The following is a 25,694-nucleotide window of genomic DNA, read 5'->3' as shown; positions in this document are numbered from 1 at the left end:
CAGGGAGACCCCATTAGGATGCCATTACAATAATGTAGAGGAAGGGTAATGAGGCCTGAACTAAGGTGGTAGTTGCACAAGAAAAGGGGGCAGATATGTTATTGTAGGGGGAGAAAAGGCAACATATGGCAACTGAATCGATTTGTGGAGTCAGGAAGAGTAAGAAGCTGAAGACAACTACAGTTCTACAAACTAGGAGAAGAGAAGAATGGTGGGGTCTGACAGAATAGAGTGGATTTTGGGAAAAAAGATGGATTCTATCAAATTTGAAATGTCAAGTAGTCAGTTGGTGATGAAGGAATGGAAAGAACTCAGGAGAAAGATTTGGCTAGATATGTAGATAGACAAGCCATCAACATGAAGATAATTCAACACAGGGGGACTGACAAAGAAAGAACATAGAGAGGAGGGCCCAGGACATGGCCTTGAGGTACGCCTTCAGTTAGGGGGCATGATTGATCCAACAAAGGACACTAAGGAGGTTCCACAGGCAAGAGGAGAATCAGGAAAGAATAGTGTCATAATAATCCAGAGTGGAGAGAGTATCTAGGAGGACAGGCTAGTCAGCAATGTCAATAAAGTAGAGGGGTCAAGAGGCCTGAGAAAAGACCATCAGATTTAACCATGAGGAAATCACTGGGAACTGGAGACAGTAATTTCAGTTTGACAATTGAGAGAGACTGAGGCAATGTGGATGTCGACAGCTTTTCTAGGAGTTTAGCTGAGAAAGAAAAGAGGACAGGATGAAAGTTTGAGGGGATAGTGGATCCTGGTGAAGGTTTTTTCAGAAAGGAGGTATATTTGAAGCAATCAGTAGATAGAAGATTTGAAAATATGAGAAAAGGGATGATTCCAGTTACAATCTGCTGGAGAAGATAAGAAGAGATGGGATCAAATATACACTTAGGGGGGCTGGCCTTGCCAAGGGGGTTTCTGTCACTGATGGAAACTGGTGGAAAGGAGAGAATGGTAGATGATGTCAAAGGATTTTGAAATGGAGAAGGGTAAAGAGGGAGCTTAAAACAAAAGGTCTCAATTTTTTTAAAGTGAAGAGGCAAGGCCCTCACGTTGAGAGAGAAAAGGGAAGCCTGGAGAGGGGTTAGAAGAATTTCTATGGAGATATGGAATCAGTTAGGCTTGAATTACCTTGCTAAAGGGTGGGCCCAGATGAGGTCAGATAACATGCATTGAAAACATACCCAGTCAAGCATGGCTGAATAATTTTCTCCCACTCCATTCTGGAGAACAGGAATAGGAAATGGAAGGTAGACCATGGGAATAATCAGGGCTAAAATTTGGTAAAGGATAGGGACAAGGGATTTAAGTGCAGAAGACAGTGTGGAGCTGAATTGGCTAATTAAGAGGGTAAAGACTGGAAAATCAGAAAAGGGGCAATGGTTTGCAAAGTAACTAAGAAGTGGAGTGACTAGAAGTTGAAAAGTGGAGATATAGTATGTTTAAGAGGGATGAAGCATAGGAAGAGATGACATGAGAGGTTATAATTAGCTAGAAGAATGTCAGAATTTTAAATTTAGAAAAGTACATTTTTGGGGTAGTGATGAGATTTAGGGTGTGACAATCCCTGTGTGTGGTTGAGTAAAGGTCATGGGATAGAAGGTGACTGAGGAACCAGGAGGTCATAGAGTTTGAGAGGCACTCAATATAAATGGTGAAAAACCCAGGTAAAAAAAGCAGGAGCTGGGAGGAAAAGGAAGACATTAAGCCAGGTGCCAAATTTCTTGAGAAAGGGGAGAGAATGACCTGGGAGCTGGTATACAATAGCTGCCAAGACCTGATGATTTGGAGAAAATTTTAACTGAGCGAATTTCAAAGGACAGAAGATTGCTGAGTGATGGCAGTAAAGGACAGAATGTGGAAATGGCAGTGGGGCACTAATATTCCATCTATTTCTACCAGAATCAGTGTGTCAGGGCTATTGGGTTGGGGTTAGGAAAGCTAGTGTATGGAGCTATGGTCAGTGGTAGGGAGGATGACAATGGCATCTGGAGGAAATCAGATCTTAATGAAGCCTAAGAGAACAAAGAAATATGGGAAGAAGAGTGCCAGAATGAAGGAAGTTTGTTCACTATGGAAGAAGAATTCTAGAGGGCACAGTTGAAGGGGATGGCAGGGCGTGAGAGAACAAAGACATAGGTATTGGGATTTGATCTTTTGTAGCTGATGGTTGAATAGTATGATACAGGGATAGAGAGAAATTCAGATGGCTGGAAGTTGTTAGCTACAATGGTAGATGAAAAATACCCAGTCTCAAAGGGGTTTTGTTGGCAAATAAGGGCTGTCTGCTTCTTCTGTATGTCTGGGAAGGGTGGAGAGAAGCAGTGCTATATAGCCAGGTACCTCTGGAAGGAACAGGCTTCTGGGTAGGGTCTGCATCTGGGTCATTCCTAGCTTGCTTCTCCTCTCTATAATGAATATGATCTGTAGGTGGTACAGTAAGAAAACTGGACTTCAATGGTGTGAAAGGTCAAGGAAGAGTGGGAGATAGGTTAGGCTAGGTAATGTGTGGGTCAAGATGGATGACCGATTCAAGGGCCCTGAATGCCACATGAGAAATCTGCAATTGGAAGACTGAGCGAAAGGAGAAACTCTAGGTTCTTTCTTTAGCAAAAGAATATTAACAGATTAGCATTAGTCAACTTTACAACCAAAAAACACACTTATAAACAGAGAGCAATGATAATAAATCAATAACAAGACAACCTTTCCTGATCCTTCTGATTGTACCTTCAATGATAAAGATAAGGTAAAAATGTACATGATTTAGATGGGTGATACCATAAGCATAAAGGGTGATATTCTCAGCAAATTAGGGGGAGTATGGGGAAAAAAAACCACTTGTCAAATTGATGGATAAGGGAAGAGTTTATGACCAAAAAGGAGACAGGGAGGATTATTTGAAGTAAAATGGATAATTCTGACTAAATTAAATGAAGAGTTTTAGCATAAACAAAACAAATGCAACCAATATTAGAAGAAAAGCAGGAAACTGGGGGGGGGATGGGTGGGTGGGGAATTTACAGTAAGTTTCTTTGATAATGGCATCAGTTTTCAAATATATAAATAACTGAGCCAGATTTTTTAAAAAGTAATTCTCCAATTGATAAATGGTCAAAGAATATGAACAGGAAGTTTTTGGAAGAAGAAATCATGCTGCTAAGTTATAGGAAAAATGCTCCAAGTCACTATTAATTAAAAAAATGTATATAAAGATAACTCTAATGTACCATTGCATACTTATCAGATTAGCTAACATGATAGAGAAAGAAAATGACAAATGCTGGTGGAGATGTGGAAAAAATTGGTATAGTTGTGAACTGGTTCAACCATTCTAGAGAACAATTTGGAAGTATAACTGAAGAGCTACAAAACAATATACCCTTTGCCTCAGCAATACCACTACTAGGTCTGAATCCTAAAGAGATTTTCTAAAAAAAAGGGAAAGGGCTTATATGTACAAAATGTTTATAGCAGTTATTTTTATGGTGGCAAAGAACTAGAAATTGAGGGGATGCTCATCAATTGGGGACTGGCTGAATAAACTGTAGTACATAATTGTGATGGAATGCTATTGTGCTGTAAGAAATGATGAGGGGGACAGTTTCAGAATATGAACTGATACAAAGTGAAGTGAGTAGAACCAAGAAAACCACTGTACACAGTAATAGCAATACGGTAATGATCATCAACTGTGAAAGACTTAGCTACTCTAACAATATAATAATCCATAATAATTTCAAGGCATTCATTATGAAAAATGCAATGCACCTCCAAAGAGAGAACTGATGAACGCAGAATGCAAGAGTGAAGCATATTATTTTTTTTGCCCCCCCCCGCCCCCCCCATAACATGGCTAATATGGAAATGTTTTGCATGACTTCACTTGTATAATGGGTATCATACTGTTTTCTCAATGGCTGGGGGGAAGAGAATTTGGAACTCAAAATAAAAAACTGAATGTTAAATATGCAACTTTTTTTTGACATGGCTAATGGGAAATTTGTTTTGCTTATCTACACATATTTATAATGGGTTTTATTTTTCTTTCTCAGTGCGGTGGATAGGAGGTATAAAGGAGAGAAGGCAGATTTTTGTTGATTAAAAAATCAATTAAAACAAAATAAATGTAATGCATCATGGGATAATGAAAGGAGCACTGAATAAGTGCTATCAATGGACCTTGATTTAAATCTAGGTTCCTGGATCTGACATATATGATTTTTGGGACCCTAAGTTGTAGCAGGCCATTTGAATTCTCTGGCGTCTGTTTCCTCAACTGCAAGAAGAGGAATGATGTGAGGTGAATACTGTGCAAGTAGCAAAAAAACTTTTGTTAAAGAAAATTCTGATTATACTCTTAAGAATCTTAAGAAGTGTTGACCTGGGAACCAGATTGGGATTCTGTCACTAACAAAATGACCATGAACAAAATCACTAACTCAGAGTACACAGTGCCCTCATCTAAAAAATGAGGGAAGAATCAAAGAAGGAGGGAGCAAAAGGCTTGATTTTGTGCAACGTGGGCCAGATGAAGTTGGGAAACAAGAGAGAGAGAGAGTGTGTGTAAAATGTATCCAGTGGGCATAACCGTATGGCTTTCAGCAGTTCTTTTTAGTAGCAGGTGAGTATGTGAAAAGGAAGCCAATGACAAGAATGATCCAAGACTGAGATCTGGCAAAGAATGTATGGCAAAAGGGGTGAGGGACTCAAAAAGTAGTGGACAGAGCAGAGAGCTGGGTGGGGGCACTGAAAGTTGAATGAGGGAGATGATTAGGTTTAAGAGGGATGAGGCTTAGATAGGAATGGTATGATATAGATTATAATTAGCTAAAAGAATGTCAGATTTTAATGAGGGAAGTACAACATTTTGTGGGGAATGATGAGATCCAAGGTGGTAATTTCTTAAAGGCTGAGGTGGAATTAAGTAGTCTAAAAATTGCATAAATCTATAATATGGATGTATGTTATATGACATTACAAAATGGGACTAGACCTATGATATCATTGGAAAAGGTAAGTAATGATGAATAAATTCCTTCTATCAATGCAAGATGGCAAAAATTCTTAGTTTTAGGAGAGTTATCTCTGACACTAAGTGCTGTGTCAAGAGTACTAAGGCCCTGAGGCCTTCTGACTTCAAACAAAGCTATCCACTACGCCACATTGCATGCACTATGCCACATGCATACACATAGGCATGTATGAAACTGCAGTCAGCTTATATTGATTTAGTTCTACTTTTTTCCACTTGGCATTATTTGACAAAAAGAATTTTTATAATTTCTCTACGTATTCTATTTGCTTTTCCAATGGTGATGCAATACTTCAATATAAACAATGGAAAAAGCACTGTATGGAGAGAAGAAAATCTGTGTTCAAAGCCCTCTGTAAAGTACTATGTAAACAGAAGTAACAGTGAGTCTGGCTGCTTTCCAACAATGGGGTCCTTGCTTTTTTCATTTTAGTTTTCCTTTTTTGTTAGCTGCTATAAATTATTATACAAATTCTTCTAAAACAACAACAATCCCCAAACCTTGGGAAAAAACTTCCTTGAGATATATTCCTAATTTTCTTTTCAGTTCTACTTTACTGAATCATTGGCACAGAGAGGTTCTCAAGTCCTAACTCTGGTAAATCCTATTATCATGATGAAAAAATCTGGGATATGAATACAGGTGTGCTGGTGAAAGTTCAATAGGCTCCCCTCCATCAAAAAAGAAGAAGACATACTTTTAAGATGAATATTATTAACATTTTGACATTACTTTCTTATGTCTAATCAATCAACAAAGCAATAAAACAAGCCCTGATTGTGTTAAAATATTTACCAATTCTGATGTGTAAAATGTTTACTGAAAATTTAACAATGGACTTTTGGGAACCTGCAAGAGCCTGGCTCCAGCATACCCATGTTATAAACTCCCTGAAGGTCTTATGTTTGGCTTTAAACATTTTCCAAATGTCTATTTACTATGTGTGGTTCAACTTCTGTGAAATGTCTGTTCACCACAGATTGATTTATACCTATGTCTGCTAGAGACCGCCTATTTATTGCTTTTATACAAAGAGTAACACCTAGTTTCTAGAAGTTTTTTTCCCTGTGCTTTATTTCCAATGTTTCTGAGTCTTGTTTTTTTTAAGTCATTATAGATGGTTTTACTTAAAAAAAAAAAAAGAAAATTGATTTGTTTTTATATTATCTTCTGAATTTCTTTTCTACACTGTCTAGCAAGTGGGCCATCCCTTGAAAGATGAGGATAAAAAAAAAAGATAGGAAAAAAGTAAAGCAAACCTAACCAGTATATCAGCCAAGATTGACAGAATAGGTGATGTTTCACAACCATCACCTCCAACTTCTTTCTGTTTTTCTTTGTAGTGTAGTTTTATTGTTTTTCATTGTGCAAGAAATTATTCAGTCAAGTAATCCAAACTTCCAATATCAAGCTTAATGATTTCTTCTACCTCTATAGTCAAGATTTTTCTTTCCTTTCAAAGTTGGGTTAAGCAGACCATTATGCTTAATTAAATTAAATCTTTAAATATCTATTTTTGTATTTAATCCACATGACGGTAGGAGCTTATTATGGAATTTAGCATATTGTATGGGACTGAAATTTTATTTTTTCAACATGAGTTGTTCCCCAAAACATGTGACTAATGATTCCTGTCCCCAACTATTTAATTTCAATGGATTTCTTCCCTTATTGCAAAATTTTAACAGACTTCATAATTTTTTTAATGGCTTTCTAAAGAAAATTCCTCTAAGTTGGCAGGTTAGGCACAACCCTCAAATCTTGGTGCCCAATTCAAAGGAAGCTGAGGAGTAGCACTAGTCAATTTATCTCCACAATAATTCAACTTCATGTTATTCAATTTAGATTTTTTGTGATTTTATGCCTGAATTCTCAATTCTGTCTATCTTCATTCATCAGTCCTCTTTGACTTGGGTCTGTTCTCTTCAGTACTCTGTTTAGCACACTGATGCTCCAACATGACTGGATTTCTTTCTGGGAGCTCTCTTCTTTTTCACTGGTCTATTGGCCTCATTTTTTTTTAAGCCTCAAGCAGTTCTGAAAATCTTAGCTGTGTAAGATATTTTAAAGACCAGGAAGGCAAGTTTCTCCTTTTTGGGCTGTTTACTCTTCTTGCCTCTTACTCCTATTTATTGGTACTCTTGTCTGTTCATACGTCCCTCCAACCCCTCCCCCCCAGTTGTCCTGGGGCATCATTACTGCAATCCATGAACAAAAGACAATAAAAAAGTGGCCCTTAGTCCTCCTGTGTGGCCATTTTGTAGTCATGGTGTCAGTTTGGTGGAAAAGAGGGAAGATGGTGCCAAGAATCAGTTTTAGACCACCTATAAACATTAACTTTGCTATTATTCTAATTATAAGATGCTTGTTCAATGATCAAATGGACATACTACTTATTAAAAGAATGGAGTCATATCAATCTTGATATTCTTACCATGAATGAAATCTTAAGACAAATTGAATGTAAATGGAAAGATGGCTACTGGGTTCTTCTTGGAGAGGAAAAAAATGGCTTTCATCATACATTCAATGGCTAAAAGAAACATCATTTCTTAGGACCTATGGTCATCTTGTACTGCAATGCTCTTGATAAAGATTTGTAAAAAGTCCACTATAAGAATAACTAAGGATTATTGCTTCAATAATTGTAAAGGATGAAGGTTGTAGATAAAATTCTACAAAAACTTGGTAAGATGTTCCAAGTTAAATATATAGTTTAATAATTCAGTGACTTCAAAGCAGAGGTGGATATGGAGGAAGATGGTTTCAAAACATTGGAAAATATAGTTTAGGAGTAAGGAATGGGAGATGCAAAAGGCTTGCAGACTATACATAAGTTTTATACTGTCATACATTTTTTCTCTGAGAAAAGAATTGAGAGGCACTGAATGTGAATAGCAACAAATGACATCACAAAAAATGAAACTGAGTCTATGTGAGAGTCATTCTTCAATCAGTGATTTATGTAATTAGACTAACAAAGAAATATAAAACCAGAATAACACAAGAGAGAAAAAGATATAATACATAATTCAGTAAATTTCTACTTGACCTATTTAAATGAGTTCTGAAGATAAAAATAGGAAATGGATAAATGAAAGGACAATGACACCAATGATAATAATCATAACAGAACATTGTTTTAAATAAAATAATATGATAAGTCTAAAGAGTCTAGAAACTCTCTCAACCAATGATTGACTTACCAAGATACTAGTTTAGACTATAAGTCATTTATAAAATTTAATGGAGGCTGGAGGAAAATTATGAGCAGTATTTCACATAGTGAGGGACAGTGGAAGGAAAAATTGTCTAAAGAAAGCTTGGTGAGAGACTCAGCTAAGCAAAATCATCACAAGGGCACTCAAGGATGACACTACAGCGGTAACACACAGGCAAACAATGAAAAAGAGCTATAAATATCTTTAAAACAGACTCTTTTACAATTAGGCATAGAAAAGCAACATTTGTATTTCAACAACACAGCCCTGGATATATTACCAGAGGAAGTGAAAATAGTGCTGAAGAAAACAAAGATTCAAAAAGCATCTGGACTAGATCAGATATATACAGAGATATGGTTCATGCCTGAGAAGACAATTTTTAGGGCACTGAGGAATTCATTCTCAATATATGTGAAAGAAGGCAATAAGAAAGTGAGGAAAAAACTTCAGATACTAGTACTTAATTGATCTGACAATGTAGAGAATACAAGATCATACTCTACTACTTAAAGAGTTTGTAGATTAAAAGCAGCCAAGTGGCTCAGTGGATTTAGAGTCAGGCTTAGAGACAGGAGGTTCTAGGTTCAAATCTGACCTTAGTCACTTCCCAGCTGTGTAACTCTGGGCAAATCATTTACCTCAAATTGCTTTGGAACCAATACTTAGTATTGATTTCAAGATAGAAGATAAGGGTTCAAAAAAAAAAGAAGAGTTCGTAGAAGCAAATGTAACCTTTAAAGGCTTACTTCCAACAAGGTTATTTCCCAAGCATATCTGGAAATCTCATAAGATACTTTGCAAGAGACATAATAGAGACAACTTTGTTCAGTGATTCTTTCTAAAACATACAAAGATGTTTGCCAAAGGTGCTTTCCACTATTAAGTACCTGGAGGATGATCCAACACAGAACTCCAGATACTCCTAGTCTGCAGATAATACTATGTTGACTGTGGCAAGTTCCAGAACATGGCAGAGCCTTCTGGATGAAATTCATAATCAGAAGAGTTTGGCTTATTCACACAGGAAAAATCAAGTGGACAGTGGCTGTCAAAGCCTTGATTTACAAATGAGTGGACAATTTAATATCCATCCTGATATAACTGGACCCTGATATAACTATTTGAGATAACTGGTAGGTTCAGGGAATGGTAATTAAGGCCAGTAATCTTTTGGGAAGGGTAGCCAAACCCAAGGCAGGCAGAGCTAGACCCTGAGCTAATAAACACAGAACAATATATTAACACAGGACAGTTTTGGATTTAATAAATAAGGGAAGGAGGAAAGGGGATTTGGGATTATCTAAACTAATGTTAATCTAGCGATACCCACCAGATCTAATAATCCCTTCACAGGCATTTCTTCTTAGTGAACTTCCTACTCTACTTCTCCCTAACCCAAATCACAGTCCCTAATCTTAACTAAAACCCTCAACTAAACCCCCTTTTAGATTTAAGATAAGAGTCTGTGTAAGGCTTTGCTAAGGTCAGGGAAGGTCTTAGATCTAAAAGGATCCAGAGTTGACCTCACAATCTCTGCAGATGGAACAGGTTCACCAGGAACTGCCTTGATGAAATATAGCTATCAGGAATCAGAAAATACAGCCACCCAGAAATCTGCAGCTAACACCTCTAGAGATTGTCCAGAAAGCCCACTGACTATCTTGGTCTCAGCCTAACCCCCTTCCAAAGTTCCAGAATCTTCCTGCTGGTCTCATGCCACTTCTCTCTGCAAATGTCACCACTTTCCTTACAACAATCCATCCATCTATCCATCCATCCGTCCGTCCGTCCATCCATCCATAAAGATATTTTGGGACAGACATTGCAAATAGACAGTGAGCTGGGTTCAGAGATGAACAGAAAGAGGAAGAGAGTCGGATGGATTTCCTTTTGGAAATTGTATGAGCTTCTCCCCCAAACAAAAGCCCATCTTTTTACACCAGTAAATACACCAGTATTTTTCTGGTGATGATGTATGGCTAGGAGTCAAGGAATACTAGAATATGAAATACTGAATTACCTAAAAGGCAAAAGTGAGGAACATAATGGGAATGAACAGGTTGCAAAATTTTAGTTATAAATTAAGCAAAATTTTGTAAAGGACGTCAGAGAAATATATGATTAGAAAAAATAATAGACCAACACATTTAGAGCAAGGGACAACTGATGGATAGCCTATGTGCTCTACTCTAAAAGAGAACATGAAGAGGGCCCTTACAAGTTAACAGAAAAGCATAGTCTGTGATCTGTGTAGCAAAAGGAAATATGCTCATGAATGAGATACTGACATTGTATTACATTTAAACTGACATGTACTGACTTTGTGACCTGGGCAATTCACCCATAGTGAATTCTAGGTGCTTTTCTTAAGACTATAAATTGCACAGCAAGTATGGATTTGCATTGGTAGAAGGTATTTCCTCTCTGCAAGTTCTCTACACCAATGAAACCACAAGTCAAGTCAAAAATTATACTTGTTAGTTTTTTTAGTACTATGTTGAATGTGAATAGTAATAGGGTCATTTTAATGTTTTTGTTTTTCAGAAGATGAAACTGAGGCTCAGAAAAGGCAAACAACTAGTTTAAAGTTGGGCAGGTAGTAAGTATCCTCAGATTCCAAATCCAAGTAGCCTTTCCAATGTTTCCCACCCTCCTTCCCCTCAATTATTCCCCACGATTCTCTCTTCTATTATAGTCTCAGCAAAAAAAAAAAAAAGGTTCTTCTCTTTGCTATGGCCAATTCCTCTACTCCTATCCTTGAATTTATAATCTCTTTTCAAGTCTAACTAAAAAGTTAGACTTTTGAAAATAGGAAGAGGGGGATACCAATTTCTACTCATCCACTGCCTTTTCCCCACTGTTTACAAAAATGCCCAGATATTTATTAATCAATAAGTATTTAAGTACTTATGATGTACCAGGCACTGCACTAAGCACTGGGAACACAAAGAAAAAGCAAAACCTGTCCCTGCCCTCAAGGAGCTTACATTCTATCAGGGATGAGGATGAGAAATAACATGCATATAACTGGGTACATATAAGATACACAGAGTAGATAGAAGATAACTGGAGAGCAGAAGGCACTAACAGCTGGGGGAATGGGGAAATGGAGAGTTTGAACTAAGATTTGGAAGGAAGCCAGGGATTCTCACCAAGGTGGAAGTGAAGAGAGCACTTGAATGATGGAGATAGACATCCCTTAAAAAATAATCATCTTGGGGGCAGCTGGGTGGCTCAGTGGATTGAGAGCAAATTCTAGAGATGGGAGGTCCTAGGTTCAAATTTGGACTCAGACATTTCCTAGCTGTGTGACCCTGGGCAAGTCACTTAACCCCCATTGCCCAGCCCTTACCACTCTTCTGCCTTGGAACCAATATAGAGTATTTATTCTAAGATGGAAGGTAAGAGTACAAATTCCTAGAAAAATCTACTTTCTTCTTGCCTTTATCTTTTCACCTCCCATTTCTCGATCTCTTTCAATCTGGATTTTCACCACCATAATTGAACTGCAATGATTTCCTCTCAGGTCAGAAATGATATCCGTATTATGAAATTCAGTGGTCTTTCTCAGCCCTTTTCCTTCTTATCCTCTCTATAGCAGCTGACATTGCTGACCACTTGCCCTTCTAGATATTCTCCCCAAGATAGGATTTTGAGACAGTTCATTCATGGTTCTCTTCTTACATACTTGATTTGCTTTCTTTCTTGGTCTCCTTTTAAAGGATCAACATTTGTTCTATGCTCTATAAATGCATATATTTCTGTCTTGGGCTCTCTCCTCTTCTCTCTCTGTAGTCTATTTTGTTGATCTTATTTCCCATGGACTCAACAGTAACTTTTATACAGAAGACTCCTAAATCCTATTTAGCTTTCCTTTATCTTTCAAATTCCAGTCCTGTATCACTAAATGCTTTCTGGGAATCCTTATTTTGTTCCAGATTTTAAAGGAATGGCTTCAATGTTTACTGTAAATAATGTTGACTGAATTTCAATATACTTTTTGATGACACTATGGAAATATTTCTATTTTTAAAATAGTCATGAATAGATATAGAATTTTATCAAATGCTTTTATAGCATGAAGATATTTTTGTGGAAGATTAATTTAACAGCAGGATAGATTAGTCAAGCAGAATGGACTGGAAGGAAAAGAGATTAAAGAGGAAGATAAGGAGGTATGATTGCTCCAACCCATAACTCCCTCTTTCCTTTGGCTATTTCAGCTCTTAGTGTCCGTGCCACTCATTGGGCATTTAATCATACATTTTTTTTGCTGCTATTTTTATGGGTAAATCTTATTTCCCACACTAAATTATAATCTTTATAACGAATCTGAGTGATGAGGTGACTGGGTTTGGCAATGTATTTAAAACCTTTTAGGCCCTCTATTCATAAAGACTAATTGATGGGGTCTTTCCTCATAGTCTGTAGCAATTTAAAAAAAAATCCAACAAAACCCCAAATTCAACAAATAATTGTGAGGAAAGTACTTTATAGACTCCAAAGTACTGTGTAAATTAGCTATTACTCACATTAATAAATTTTAAAACTTAAAAAAATACACTAAAACATTTAATGGAAGACAGACTTATTGTTCTAATATTTTATTTACAAGTTATTTTCAACATCCGAAATTTATATTTCATACTTAACATTTGTGTCCTATAGTAGGGACAAAGGAAACAAGAGTTTTCTATACTGGTCTGCCATCTGCCTCTTGGTCCAGACTCCTGTGTGTGTGCAATGCAGAGGGTTTATGTTTCCTTTTGATTTGGGATGGTCAGTAGTCTCACTGTTCCTTCACTGTTCACAGTAAAGGGATCTGAGACCCAGAACCAATGGCTTTGCTTCCCATATTTCCACACCAGGAGGTCCTGGAAAACTCTAACCTAGAAAGGCAGGGACCCAGGCTTCTGTAGCAACTCATTACAGAAGTGCTCCTAGTTGTGTACCTTTCAACAATATGATATTGCAGTATCAAGGGAGTGAGAATGGTAAGAATGGGACAAATCTGAGAAATGTTGGGAAGGAAGAATTGACAGGACACATTGACAAGGACACTATCATTAACAATTCAAATCAGTTATGTTAAACAAATCGGCCACACATATTTTCTAATATAAGTCAGTTTTCATTATTCATTACAATTTCCCAAACCACAGAATTTATAAAGCAGCTATAAAATAATCTAATTATAGGTTATCATTAGCTTTTTTTGGTCAATTACTATGAAGGTTTTTCACCTGCTAATTTCACAATTCCAGCTATCCAGAAGACTTTGGTAGGTAGGCTGCAGTCTGTATTGGGAACTTCCACCCTCACATTTTCTGAGATATCACCCCAGCAGGTCCCCATGGGTGCCTGTTATGTAAAAAGTACCAAATTAGCACCTTATTATTAGCACTCAGCTGGAATACAATCTTTATTTTTTATTAACTATCACCAACAATGGAAACAAGCAAGAAATGACAGACTATAATGTAATTTTCTCTAAAAATGCAATCTTTTCTTCTCTCTTTTTTTTCCCATAGAATTTTATTATTTATTTGATATTTCTATAGGTATCTGGTATCAGAGTTGAATTCAAGTTTAACAGAATCTAAAGAAGTTAAAATACACAAATGTCAGCTTCAGAATTCAGGATATCTTAGTATGGTGCATAGGAAATAATTATTTTATAAAAGCAGAATTATAAAACCAACTGTAGCTTTCACAAAACAGAGCCAATTTAAGCTATTCATTGCTATTTGCAATATACCTTTGAATGAATATAATTTAAATCTGACAAAGAATAACAAGTAATTCAAACTAGCAACCTACATTATGTAATCATTACCTATAATTTTTGGGGCAATATACTCCAAGTTGGTAAGAGAAAGTAGGGGAGAGAAGACATGAAGGTTCAAGGTATTTTTTCACCTCAGTATAAAAAATTTTTTCACTTTTAAGGCTGATTCACAAATGAAAGTTGGTGAGAATGGGCAGAAGAGAAGGTGGCAAGAAGTAAACACTCAAAAGGCAGAGCTATAATTTTAGAGACCAAATGATGGTAAATTTTTAGTTTAATCACTTGATATTGTTTCCATCATGATTAATATAACAATTGACTACTTTTGCTATGTTAATATAACAATTTACTACTTTCATCAAAAGAAAAAACCTTGAACACTAAAAAATGGATATAACCCCCCCCCAATCTAAGTGACTTTTTCTCCATAGATAACAGATATAGATAACATAATAGGATTTTTCTAATTTTTCTGAGATAGAAAACATAGATAACATGATAGGATTTTTCTAAAACCCTTTTACCATTATAGTCTACAACTCTTACAATCATTACATATATCCTCTATCTCTTTGTAGTCAATTCACAAATACTTGAAGCTAATTTTTCAGCATATATACAGTGGTGTGTGAATTACTTGGGACAACTGATTTTTATATAGTTTTGTTTTGTGATAGCATCAGTCATTTATGTGTGTCTGCATCTACCGACACTTGGCTCATTTGGAACATCTGACCATGACCAGACAGGTTGAGTGAAGCTGATATGGAATATTTTCTAAGTATTTTGTGCCTCTGTTTCTTCATATAATGGGGGAGATAATACGGTGATGTGGGAAAGCAATCATTGAGATATAGCTTCGTTTTGGGACAGTAACAGTAGGGTGTGTTTTGTGTGTGTGTGTGTGTGTGTGTGTGTGTGTGTGTGTGTGTGTGTGTGTGCATGCACAAGTTTCCCATGACATGTCCATGTCTCAAACAGAATGAAAAGATGAAACCAAATTAAACTAATTTCCCTGCCTTTTGTTAGTTCTCTGTTGGATGAGTGAAGGATCTCTTGCCATCTACTTGTGTTTCACTGATCTATTTTCTTATGCTTTTTGTTCCATGGAATTAAAGAATGGGCTAATTACTCTAAATAAAGGTACAAAAGTTTTATCTCTTAAAGAGCACATTTCAATGACTGGCAGAGAAATTGCTGTGGCTGTTGATACAGGGAAGTCAAGCTTTTCAAGATCATTCAAGCCCAAAGAAAAAGAATCGATAGCACCAAAAAAAAAAAACCAGAGGAAAACTGCAGTAAAAAATGATAAACAATGCTAACAACAAACTATTGATGCAAAAGAACCTAATGAATCCTCAGGAAATAAGGAAAGACCTTCAGAGACCTGGCAGTTGAAGGAGTGGTTCCTGATTCCTCTATGTGCAATGTAGGCTTCTTAAAGTTGAAAGAACAATGAATGAGAAGACCAGTAAAAAAAAAAAAAAGAGTTGTGAAAACTTTTGCTATGAAACAAAACTGCTTGCTATGAAACAAAAGCAAGATAATAGAAAGACAAGAGGACTAAAGATTGGAAAAAGCTAATTTTTACTGATTAAACTTTTTTCATTCAAGCAAAACAAACTGTTAGGAAGAAGTTTAGGTGTTCCTATAAGATCTGGCAGTTTTCCTCAGAGTATGTAAAACATTTGCTGAAAAAAACAATGTGATAGGGATTTTTTTTTTTAACTTTTAATGGGTCTGGAAGGGTTGTCCCCACTGAGGCAATGATAAATTCTGATAATTATATACTGATACACAGTGAGAAGTAGAACTATTCTAAAATTCTGGAAACTCCCAAGTTGAGATGGAATACTGCACCACAACCTTTAACTATAACATATGCCATGAAAGATGGAGAAAAACTGCCAAGAGATGGAGAGAAACATGCTTCATTGGCTTGGGAATTCATTTGATTTAAAACCCACTGAAAACCTGAGGACTATAATGAAGTCTAGATGTAGGAAAATGAACTGTACATCAAAGTTGTATTTAATATCCTCTGTCATATGTGGTTTCATGATGAAGAATTAAGAGAATTATTTGTCAAAAATCTTGTGAACTTAATGACAAATCATGAGAAACAAGTAATTGCCACAAAAAGAGGTCATATTGCATGGTAAAATTAGTTTAAAGATGCAAACAACTGTAAGGCTTATTATATAAATCAATAAATGCAATTATTTTAATTTGCCCCATTTAATTTGCACACTACTGTAATAGTTAACTAAATTAACTGAGTTTTAGAAATATAGGAAACACTGAAATAGTTTCTGTAGAGAGAGGTAAATGAAAAGAACCATACTAAAATAATTTAAAACTTTGATGATAAAGGAAAGAATCAAGTAAAGTCAGGTGAATTTGTATATTTGGGAGCAAATGAACATAAGAAAATTTAGCCAGAGAATGAGTACTCAAAGGAACCAGAGATACAGAACCTAGTCAATTTGAATATCAGGAGGTAGATATCTATACATGGTCTCTAATTTTTCGTAGACTTTTTTTCTGCTAGGCCAACAACTTGTATGAAATACCACCTGCTTAATTCCTATCCTCTCAAGAGCCAAAGTGTAAGAAAGAGAAATTTCAGACTAAGGTGAAGAAAATGTCAAGGGATACAGAACTAGGTTAAAACCACAAACTAAAAGACAGGATCTACAACAGCTCCTTCTTATCAGTGGTGGGCAAGAGACACGCCTCCAAACATGTGGATAAAATAGGGTATCTCAGCTATTGCTGATTCTGGAGGGTAGATATGAATAGCTTCTCCAGTTGTGGAAAAATATGTCAATCACTTTTTTGTCTATTTATTAACATATGCTAAATACTGGACTCTTCAAGTTCTACTATCTTCCTCCATATCACTCTAGACTTTTGAGGCTAGCCCTACTGCCAGCAAGTATAATTAAGAAAAGAAGAAAACTTAAAGGAAGATGAATTATACAGATTTGTATTTTAAGACAGACTTAATGATTTTACTCATATTAACCTACTTAGAGAGCAGACAAGATAGTAGTTAAAATTTTAAAATTTAAAAAGGCATATCTTTTTTACTTAGGTAAAGATGGGGTGAATGGGAGAGGGAGGAGAGAGAAAGAGAGAAAATATATCGTTGAGTAAGATCTGCCTTTGTGGATCAGAAGAACAGAATGATCCTGCTGTATTTCTTATGACAGATTTTGGTTTAGGTCCCACTACCACTCGTGAGTTTTACACATAAGCTGTTAATAATAATCTGATATAGACTAATTAGGAAAAAAATAGTCAATTTTAATAAAACAATTTTCCTTAATGTTCAAAGTAAATAAAATGCCAGTATTTCATTTAAAAATATTAATGATCTTCATTTTTCTTGGGGATGTTACTTTTTGGTTCCTATAGTCTGGATTGGTATAGGAGAAAGTAGCAGAAAGTGACATTTGTTCTTGCCTGTAAGGTTGTGGTTCTGCTAGGCCCTCCTAAACCAATCCATATGTCTGACTCTATGGAAAAAGTAAAAATGAGGGAACAAAGAGCGCCACAATGTGGAATGTGCTCCATATAGCAAAACAAACAGCATTTATATACATATATATGCACATATATGTAATATGTATATACATACATATGTATATTTCCCTTTTGTTAAAAATGAATATTCTCAAATGGGGAAGACTGAATGACCAGGCCTTGTTGGCCACCTTTGTTCAAGTCATCTGTCTTCATTTGCTGGCAGGAGGGATAACTGAAGTCTGGATTGGCATAGTATGAACTAGCAGAACCGTAATTTACAGGTAACAACAAATTTACCTTCCAGACTCATGGCGAAGAGATCCACCTCAGGTGCCTCCCCAAACAAGGAAGATCTGGTTCACCACTTCCTGATCCAGGAACCACTCGTATGGGCTTATCTGTGAGCGACTCTCCTTCCCTGCAAGGTAAGCTGCAATCAGGAAGGTCCTGTTGGACATGGCCCAAATCCAAATGCTAAGGGCCTCCCAACAATGACAACAAAAACAACAAAAAGATCCTTTTTTTCTCATCTGTAAGAAAATATTTTTTTGGGAAGTTCCCTTTACCTTCTTGTTAATTTAGGAGTGGACTATAGCCAGGATTTCTAGAGGTAACCTTCAGTTAGGTATAAAAATATAATGTACACTAGAGCTGACCACCAAAAAAATCTACATATAGATTTACTGTATATAGAGTGGACCAAAATAGTATAGATAATTGCATATAAACCCTTCGCATCAATGAATAAGATTAAAGGAAAATGGTTAGCTCTGAAGTTAAACATGAATTTGTCAAAAGAGAAATCTCCATGAAAGCTACCATTAGAGTACTTCCAAGATCCATTTTAAGAGATAATGTACTGCCATCTAGTGTAGAAACAGAAAGTAGGCTGTGCTTTAAAAAATAAGTACAGAGAATGTGTTAAAATTTCACAAGGACAAGGGAGAAAATAGTGATGAGGATTAAAAAATAAGATTATACTCCTGAAACCACAGAAAGTAGGATGAGGAAACTGTGATTAATGGATAAAAAGAAATTTGTCCCTTTCTGACAAAGCCCATTCACCTTGTAATTTGACAACAGATTTGTGTGTGTGGTTGGTGATGAAGGGGAGATATTTGAGGTAGCAATCATATTAATAACTATATAACAGCCTAATTAAGTCATTAATAAGCTGTCAAATAACATGAGATAAATCACTTCCCCTCTCCAAGTCTAAATTTCCTTATTAAAATTGAGTAGTGGTTCAGAAGGGGGGGAAATTACATTCCTTTTTACTACAAATGTATGAATACTAAAAAGGGGTCTCAGAAATCATAGTAGCAAAATAGATCCTATTCTTCCTAGAAGAGGCTTAGTTTTATCCATAAACAGTGAGAAATTTCCAATCGAAGATATCACTATACAGTGAAAAGTGCCAGAAATGCAACAATTTGGGCTTAAGTCGTGTCCTTTGAGGCTGAAGTGTCTCTCTTGTGATACACACACACACACACACACACACACACACACACACACACACACACATTTTTTTAAAAAATAAAAATAAAAAATACCCCTTACTTTCTGTCTTAGCAACAGCTCTAAGACAGAAGGGCAAAGGCCAAGCAATGGAGGTTAAATGCCTTGCCCAGGGTCACACAGCCAGGAAGAGTATGAGGCCAAATTTGAACCCAGATTGACTTGACTCCAAGCTTGGTGCTCTACCCACTGAGCTACCAAGCTGCCCATGAAGTGACATTCTAATTGTTTTACCTTTCTGTCTGTTCTGCCTCTTTGATTTCCCACCCTCTTAATACTAAGTGCCACAGGTAGGTGTCTACCAAATTCCAGTTTTCAGTCTCCTCTTTGGTGATTTAATGTATTTCTTTTGGTTTCAGTTATTGCTTTTATGTACTGGATTCTCCAGTCTCTCATCCAATTATCTGTTAGATATCTATTCACAGATATACCACAGACACCTCACACTTGAAATGTCTATAATTAAAGCTCATTATTTTCTCCTTAAAATTTGCCCTTTCTTTCATATGATGTTATGATTTTCTTCTCAATTACCCTGGCTCAAAACTAGAGTGATCACCGATTCATTCTTCATTGCCCCTTTAGTTGTCAATTCATGTCCATCCCATCTCTTTCTGTCCCTATTCTTTTCCATTTTTCCTGCAACCTGGCCCTCTAACTTTTTACCTAGACTACAATATTAGCCCTTCTGCTTCCTGGAGCCCTCCTCTCCAATCTGTCCTTTGTACCACTATACTTGTAATCTTCCTAATGCATTATTCTGATACTATTAAGCCTCTCTTTAGAAGAGATTTTGCCTCTTGAATAAAATATAAACTTTTCTGTTATTTCAGACCCATTCACAATTTGCTTCCAAACTGATTTTCTCTCTTATTGTTTCTCTTTATATACTCCAGCTAAATTGGATTATTTGCACATTGGTACAGATAACTTAACCATCTATCATATCACAACTTCATTACTTTGTTGACAACAATTTTTGGAAAGGTTGCCCTACATTTGATTCCACTCCCCCCCTCCCCCAACCCATGTTCAACTTGCTCTCTACTTTTATCTAGGCAGCAATTCCTGATCCTTTTCATCTTCTTTAAGTTTTTCATCTTCTTTAAGTTTCATCTTCTTTAAGTTTTTCAAATATTTTTTCAAACATGTTTATATTTAGATTCAGTTAGGGATTGTCTTTTTTTGTATCCCCAGTTTTTAGCACCTTTGTACATTGTGGGTGCTTAATCATTATTTGTGGAATTTAAATTGTACTTTAAAATATTTTGTTGCTTGCAAAGGCTGTTATTGCTATTAACAAAATTAAAAAGGAACTGTTATGACTTTTGAAGAAAATAATTTTGTGCCAAGACCAATTTCCCCATAGTTTCATTGTAATCATACATAAATACCCTACTAAATATTAAATAACTATAGAAAATATCATTCTCATTTACAATCTATCATAGAACCTAGGTGGAGGAGACACTGAACTTTAATTTCAGTGCATTCTTTGATATTATCTAGATATGAGTTATCCAGAGCACTCTGGACCTCTTTTACAATACCTAACAATGTAATTCTTTTTACTGGGGGCAGCTGGGTGGCTCAGTGGATTGAGAGCCAGGCCCAGAGATGGGAGGTCCTGGGTTCAAATTTGACCTCAGATACTTATAGCTGTATGACCCTGGGCAAGTCACTTAACCTCCATTGCCTAGCCCTTACTGCTCATAATGCCTTGGAACCAATGCAGAGTATTGATTCTAATACAGAAAATAAGGGTTAAAAAAAAATTCTATGGTTAGAGGCTTGTCTTTATTTATTTGGGGGGGGGGAGGGGAAGACACTCTTTGCTATAACTTCTAATTAGATGGTAACCTCCTTGAGGGCAAGGCCAGTATCATTTTTATCTTTCTATCCCCAATTCTTTCTTCTGGTAAGTGAACTAGATTTAAATTTTCCCAAGAGATTATTTTGTCTAGTTCAGACTTAGCCTAAGAGTAAACTTAGATTTTTCTTGGGAAAATTTAAATGTTAAGATCTATCTCTACAGACGTTTTAGTACAATTCATGAGTAATTGCTAGTTTTTTCTATAATATAATTAGCAATTTACTAAATTTCAACTGCCAAGATGACTCATTGTTCTCTGGATTTATGATATTTTCTAAATATTCAAAGTTCACTTGCCAGATGAAATAGTACATAGTACTCCTTTTTTTTTTTGTGCTTAATGTATAGGCCAGGTCTTTAATGTGAATCTTGAATATTTAGAAAATATCATAAATCCAGAGTACTATGATAGAGAGGAATGAGCTATCAGTGCAGTTTTGGAGTCACAGTGCCTACTCTCTTTCATACAGGTAAAAGGCCATTTTGATTCAAAGGTTCATAGATTATTTTCATGGAAGACAGAGGAAGATGAATAGAGCAACCAAAAATGGTCTCTTGAGTGATGGGAACATCAATGATGAGAAGAGACTTTACCATACATGTTGTCACTTCTATAATAAGTGTTTAGTAGAATGTAAATCTGAAACTAAATATCTCATTATATGTGACTTTTTATTTCTCATGTATTTTGTGTTTTATTTTTTTGATCAAGTCTTAGGGCTTTTTATTGATTCTTATAGCATACAAATGACTGGAATAGGAGCATATCATCTTTTAAATAAAACAAATCTTATCTTTAGATACTTTCAGAAAAAAAAGCAGTCAGGAGAGTACACTCTCTGTAATATATTTTGCTATGTTTGAGAAAAACCTAGAATTAAGTTTAAGTTATTTATAGAAGAAAAGAGCATGAATTTCATCATTAATAACTATCAGACACTACATGCAGCACTTTTTGAAGGAATTTTCAATGTAAAGGAAAAACTATTCCAAAGTAGAATGGGATGCTTGAGAAAGAGTGAGTTTCCTAACTGGCGAAATCTTCAAGCAGAAGAAGCTGGATGCTGTTAGTGAGAAAGTAGAGAGGATTCCTACTCAGGTATGGGATAGACTAGTTTGCACTTGAGATGCTTTCCAATTATTCGATTCTGTGTTTGAATAGGTGTCTAACATTAAGCCATTTTGAGAGATACAGATTGTGTTCTGGAAAGAAAATATGAGTCCTCAGGCAAAAAGAAATCAACTCTCCAAAAGATAGTAATAAGATCAATATATTTCTAACTGCTAATAAGGAAGGTGATAAGGATCATCTCTTAAACTCCTAGAAAAAAGACAAGATACATTAATTTGTAGATAGTAATCATGATAATTCAGATTTACTAAAAAATGCATCTTCTGGTTATGTTAAATCCTTTATTACAATCTGGGTTTAATCTTGAGGATGTATTATTGTCAAATGTCACTGCTCTTCTTAAATAGTAAGTGATAAATTACTTTGTGGAATTTTAGGAATATCTTTGTTTAAACAAAAATATATATTTCAATGATAATCTTTTGGTTAATACTAATATAGTAGAAATATATAAAGTATCAGGTGTGGTCCAGGAAATTAAAGTGAAACAAAGAGTTTTGTTAAGAAAATATCAATAACTATTAACAAAAGAAAAAAAAAGAATGAATAGTGGAGAATTGAGGCAAAGGGAAGAGTTGGATTAGATGGGAGAGGGTAGACCCTTGCTCGGGCAGGAAAGGTCAGCTTCTTCCACCAGCAATGGATCCTAGGAAGAGGTTTCTATTTGCTATAGCCTCCACTTCCCAAGAAGAACAAGGAGTACTCTATGAGGATCACTCTGTCCTTTCACTTCCTCAATCATCACCACTAGTCACCCTAAAAGAACTAAAGTTTTACCTTGTTTTTATTCTTTAATTATAAATAAAAAGCTTAAACATTCATATTCTGGATAAGTTAACTCAAACTCATTTGTAATAAAATAGAACCAATCAAAAAAGAAATAGGTGATGGAGAGTAGATCCTTCCTAGTGACAGGGGAAGGTACTGAAAAGTGAGATAAGATGTTAAGGTATTTGTATTCTTTTAACTCTGGCAACTCCATTTTATATAATCAAGGTTTGTTTGTTTTTTTAAAAGAAGTGACACTAACTCTGTGATTGAAAAACAGGGAAAGTTCCAAAGTTCCCCTTCTCACATTCCTCTAAACTGTAACATATCAACTGTTTAATTCTCTGTGTGCAGTGATGGGTTTTCTTACGTACTGCTAAAATGAACATACATACATCTCATTGAGACCAAACATTTGAGATTCTATTTGGGTCAGTTTAATTATATTATCCTTGCTCGGTACTTTAATTTATGTCTTTCTAGCCATAGACCGATTACTAATAATTCACAGAAGGGGAGAATGATGAGAAAACTATTGTTATTCGTCCATTTTCAATTAAAAATCTCAAACTCTTTGTTTCTAAGGACTAGTAAAATTCTGTTTTACAGAATTCAGATTACATCAAAATGCTTTTGTTAATTTAGAGCATGTAAGAGAATTTCAATGATTTGTTTAGTGATATACTTTGTTTGCCCTGTGGAAGACTATTGAATGTCAAGAGAATAAAGAATGTTTTCGGATTTCTAGAAGCAAGAGGAACTGAGGTGCTGTTTATATCTATTCCTCATATACTGGTATCTGTTAATTAAGCAAATTTTAATGCTAACAAGATCAACTTTGACAATCATAAAGAGCCACAGTTCAGTTACTTCTCACTTGAGACCCTACTTTTGGATAAACAGTAAAAACTAAAGAGATATCAAGCATGTTTTTAAAACCCTTGCCTTCCGTCTTAGAATTTATACTGTATATTGGTTCCAAGGCAGAAGAGTGGAAAGGCCTAGGAAAGGGGATTAAGTGATTAGCTAGGGAGTGTCTAAGGCCATATCTGAACCCAGGTCCTCCCATCTCTAGGCCTGGCTTTTAATCCACTGAACCACCTAGCTGCCACTCCCCCAACTCAAGTATTTTTAAATGAATACTTTTATAATTAAAGATGTTCCTAAGTTACATAAAAATGCAACATCAAGACATTCCTATTTGTTAACTTAACAATGTGTTTGTCAAGAATTACTGCTAGGACTGTTTGAAATAGCATAATGAACGAGTATGTCTTAGAGGCTACTCCAAGGTGTTGGCTTTGGAGAATACGTGTATAAGTAATTCCTAGTGCTTTATACTTGTAAAATAAAAACAAAACAAAAACACCAGGAAGCAAACCTCTGATCTAAGTAAAGAATAAGTTCTGATGAGGCCAGGGATGCCAGGGTGGATCAAAAAAATGATAATCAATAGATCTGTTAGATCTTAAGAGTGAGGGATGATGTGACCCCAGAATGGATTTTCACAAAGGTATTCTAAAATACAGACTGTAGAATAGAGAACATTTCAATTTAATTTTTACATTTTTGTAGAAAAGTATGACTGGGTAGCTTATTAATAGATAAATGGAAAGTCCTTACTTAAACAACTCAAATATAATTTTGCATTGTTTCTGATAGTCTATTTAATAATCCATGGACTTAAAAGAATACTTTGTTAATGTTTTAATGCAATATCTAGCATTACAATATTAATAACATGGCTGAATCTTCAGGACTTAAGGCATGGATATGATATAAAATGAAAAGGGGAATTCTTTCACCCATAATCAGGTCTAGATATAGGACTCCTCTCTATGAACAATGGCAAACTTATGACGAAGAGCAAAGCTTCCATCACTATCTGTTAAAACAAAAGCTTGTTTTTGAAAAACAAACCTAACAAATCAATTTCTTGATTTGTACTTAAATGACAAAAGTAGCAAATTTATACTCACATGCTTAAAACAGGTTACTGGAGCGGCTATAAAGCTATTGCTGTTGATGTAATTACCCCAGCTGAAGCCTTCCAAGGAGACTGCTGAGAAAAGAGGAATTTAGTTAAAAAAAAAGATCAAAACCTTAAATATTTTAAATTCCAGTAAAAGACCATTGAAAAGAAATATAAAGGGAAATTGACATTGTCAGACTAAATGAAAAAAGGCTATGGATCTTGCTAATAAAGCCTCCTACATGTGACACCTATTCACTTTTCTGCCTAGAACCTGGAGGTAGATTCCTGAGGATGGGGGTCTAAGGGTTGAAGGTCATGGACATGGTGGGGCTGAACAGAAACAAGCCCTAGAGAGCAAAAGCCAGAAAGTCCTGAGTTCAAATTAGACCTAAGACACTAGTTGTATGACCCTGGGTTAAGTCATTTAACCTCTGTTTGTTCCCATTTCCTCACCTGTGAAATGGGAATAATTATTGCATCTATGTCTCAGGATTGTTATGAGGATCAGATGAGTTAATAATTGTAATAAACTTAACACAGTGCCTGGTACATAGTGAGTGCTAGATAACTGCTAGCTATTATTATCTTTAACCTTTTTGTCCTCTTTTCTCAAGAATCTGCCAAATGGTTTGGCTCCAGGTTTTCCTCTACTCTAGTCCTCTAGGGGATTGGCAAAAACACACACACACACACACACACACACACACACACACACACACACACACACACACACACCACCAAAAAAATGGTTAGGATTATAAAAAGCATCTGTAATCGATGATGTTGCTGGGCCAGGTAGGCTCCTCCCACATCAGGTCTGGGCAGCCCCAG

The 25,694-nt window shown here is 35.8% G+C and overlaps 1 protein-coding gene across 28 annotated transcripts in view; it reads right to left on the bottom strand.

Annotated features, from left to right (window-relative positions):
* Window positions 1-25,694, bottom strand: part of MBTD1 (mbt domain containing 1) — an 86,025-nt gene that overhangs the window by 20,830 nt on the left and 39,501 nt on the right. For 22 of the 28 annotated variants that reach the window (XM_056816571.1, XM_056816595.1, XM_056816573.1 and 19 more), the window contains 2 exons: window positions 24,868-24,950; window positions 13,519-13,636 (listed from right to left, as the gene is read on the bottom strand). In XM_056816571.1, the coding sequence (XP_056672549.1) occupies window positions 13,519-13,636; window positions 24,868-24,950 (201 nt within the window). The remainder of the gene's footprint in view (window positions 1-13,518; window positions 13,637-24,867; window positions 24,951-25,694) is intronic. The other 6 variants (XM_056816572.1, XM_056816596.1, XM_056816575.1 and 3 more) reach the window with 1 other exon arrangement.

This window comes from Monodelphis domestica, chromosome 2 (genome assembly GCF_027887165.1).
Source record: "Monodelphis domestica isolate mMonDom1 chromosome 2, mMonDom1.pri, whole genome shotgun sequence".
Classification (NCBI taxonomy): Eukaryota; Metazoa; Chordata; class Mammalia; order Didelphimorphia; family Didelphidae; genus Monodelphis; species Monodelphis domestica.
Note: the sequence above shows the minus strand (reverse complement) of the source record. Positions and strands in the feature narration are given on the sequence as shown.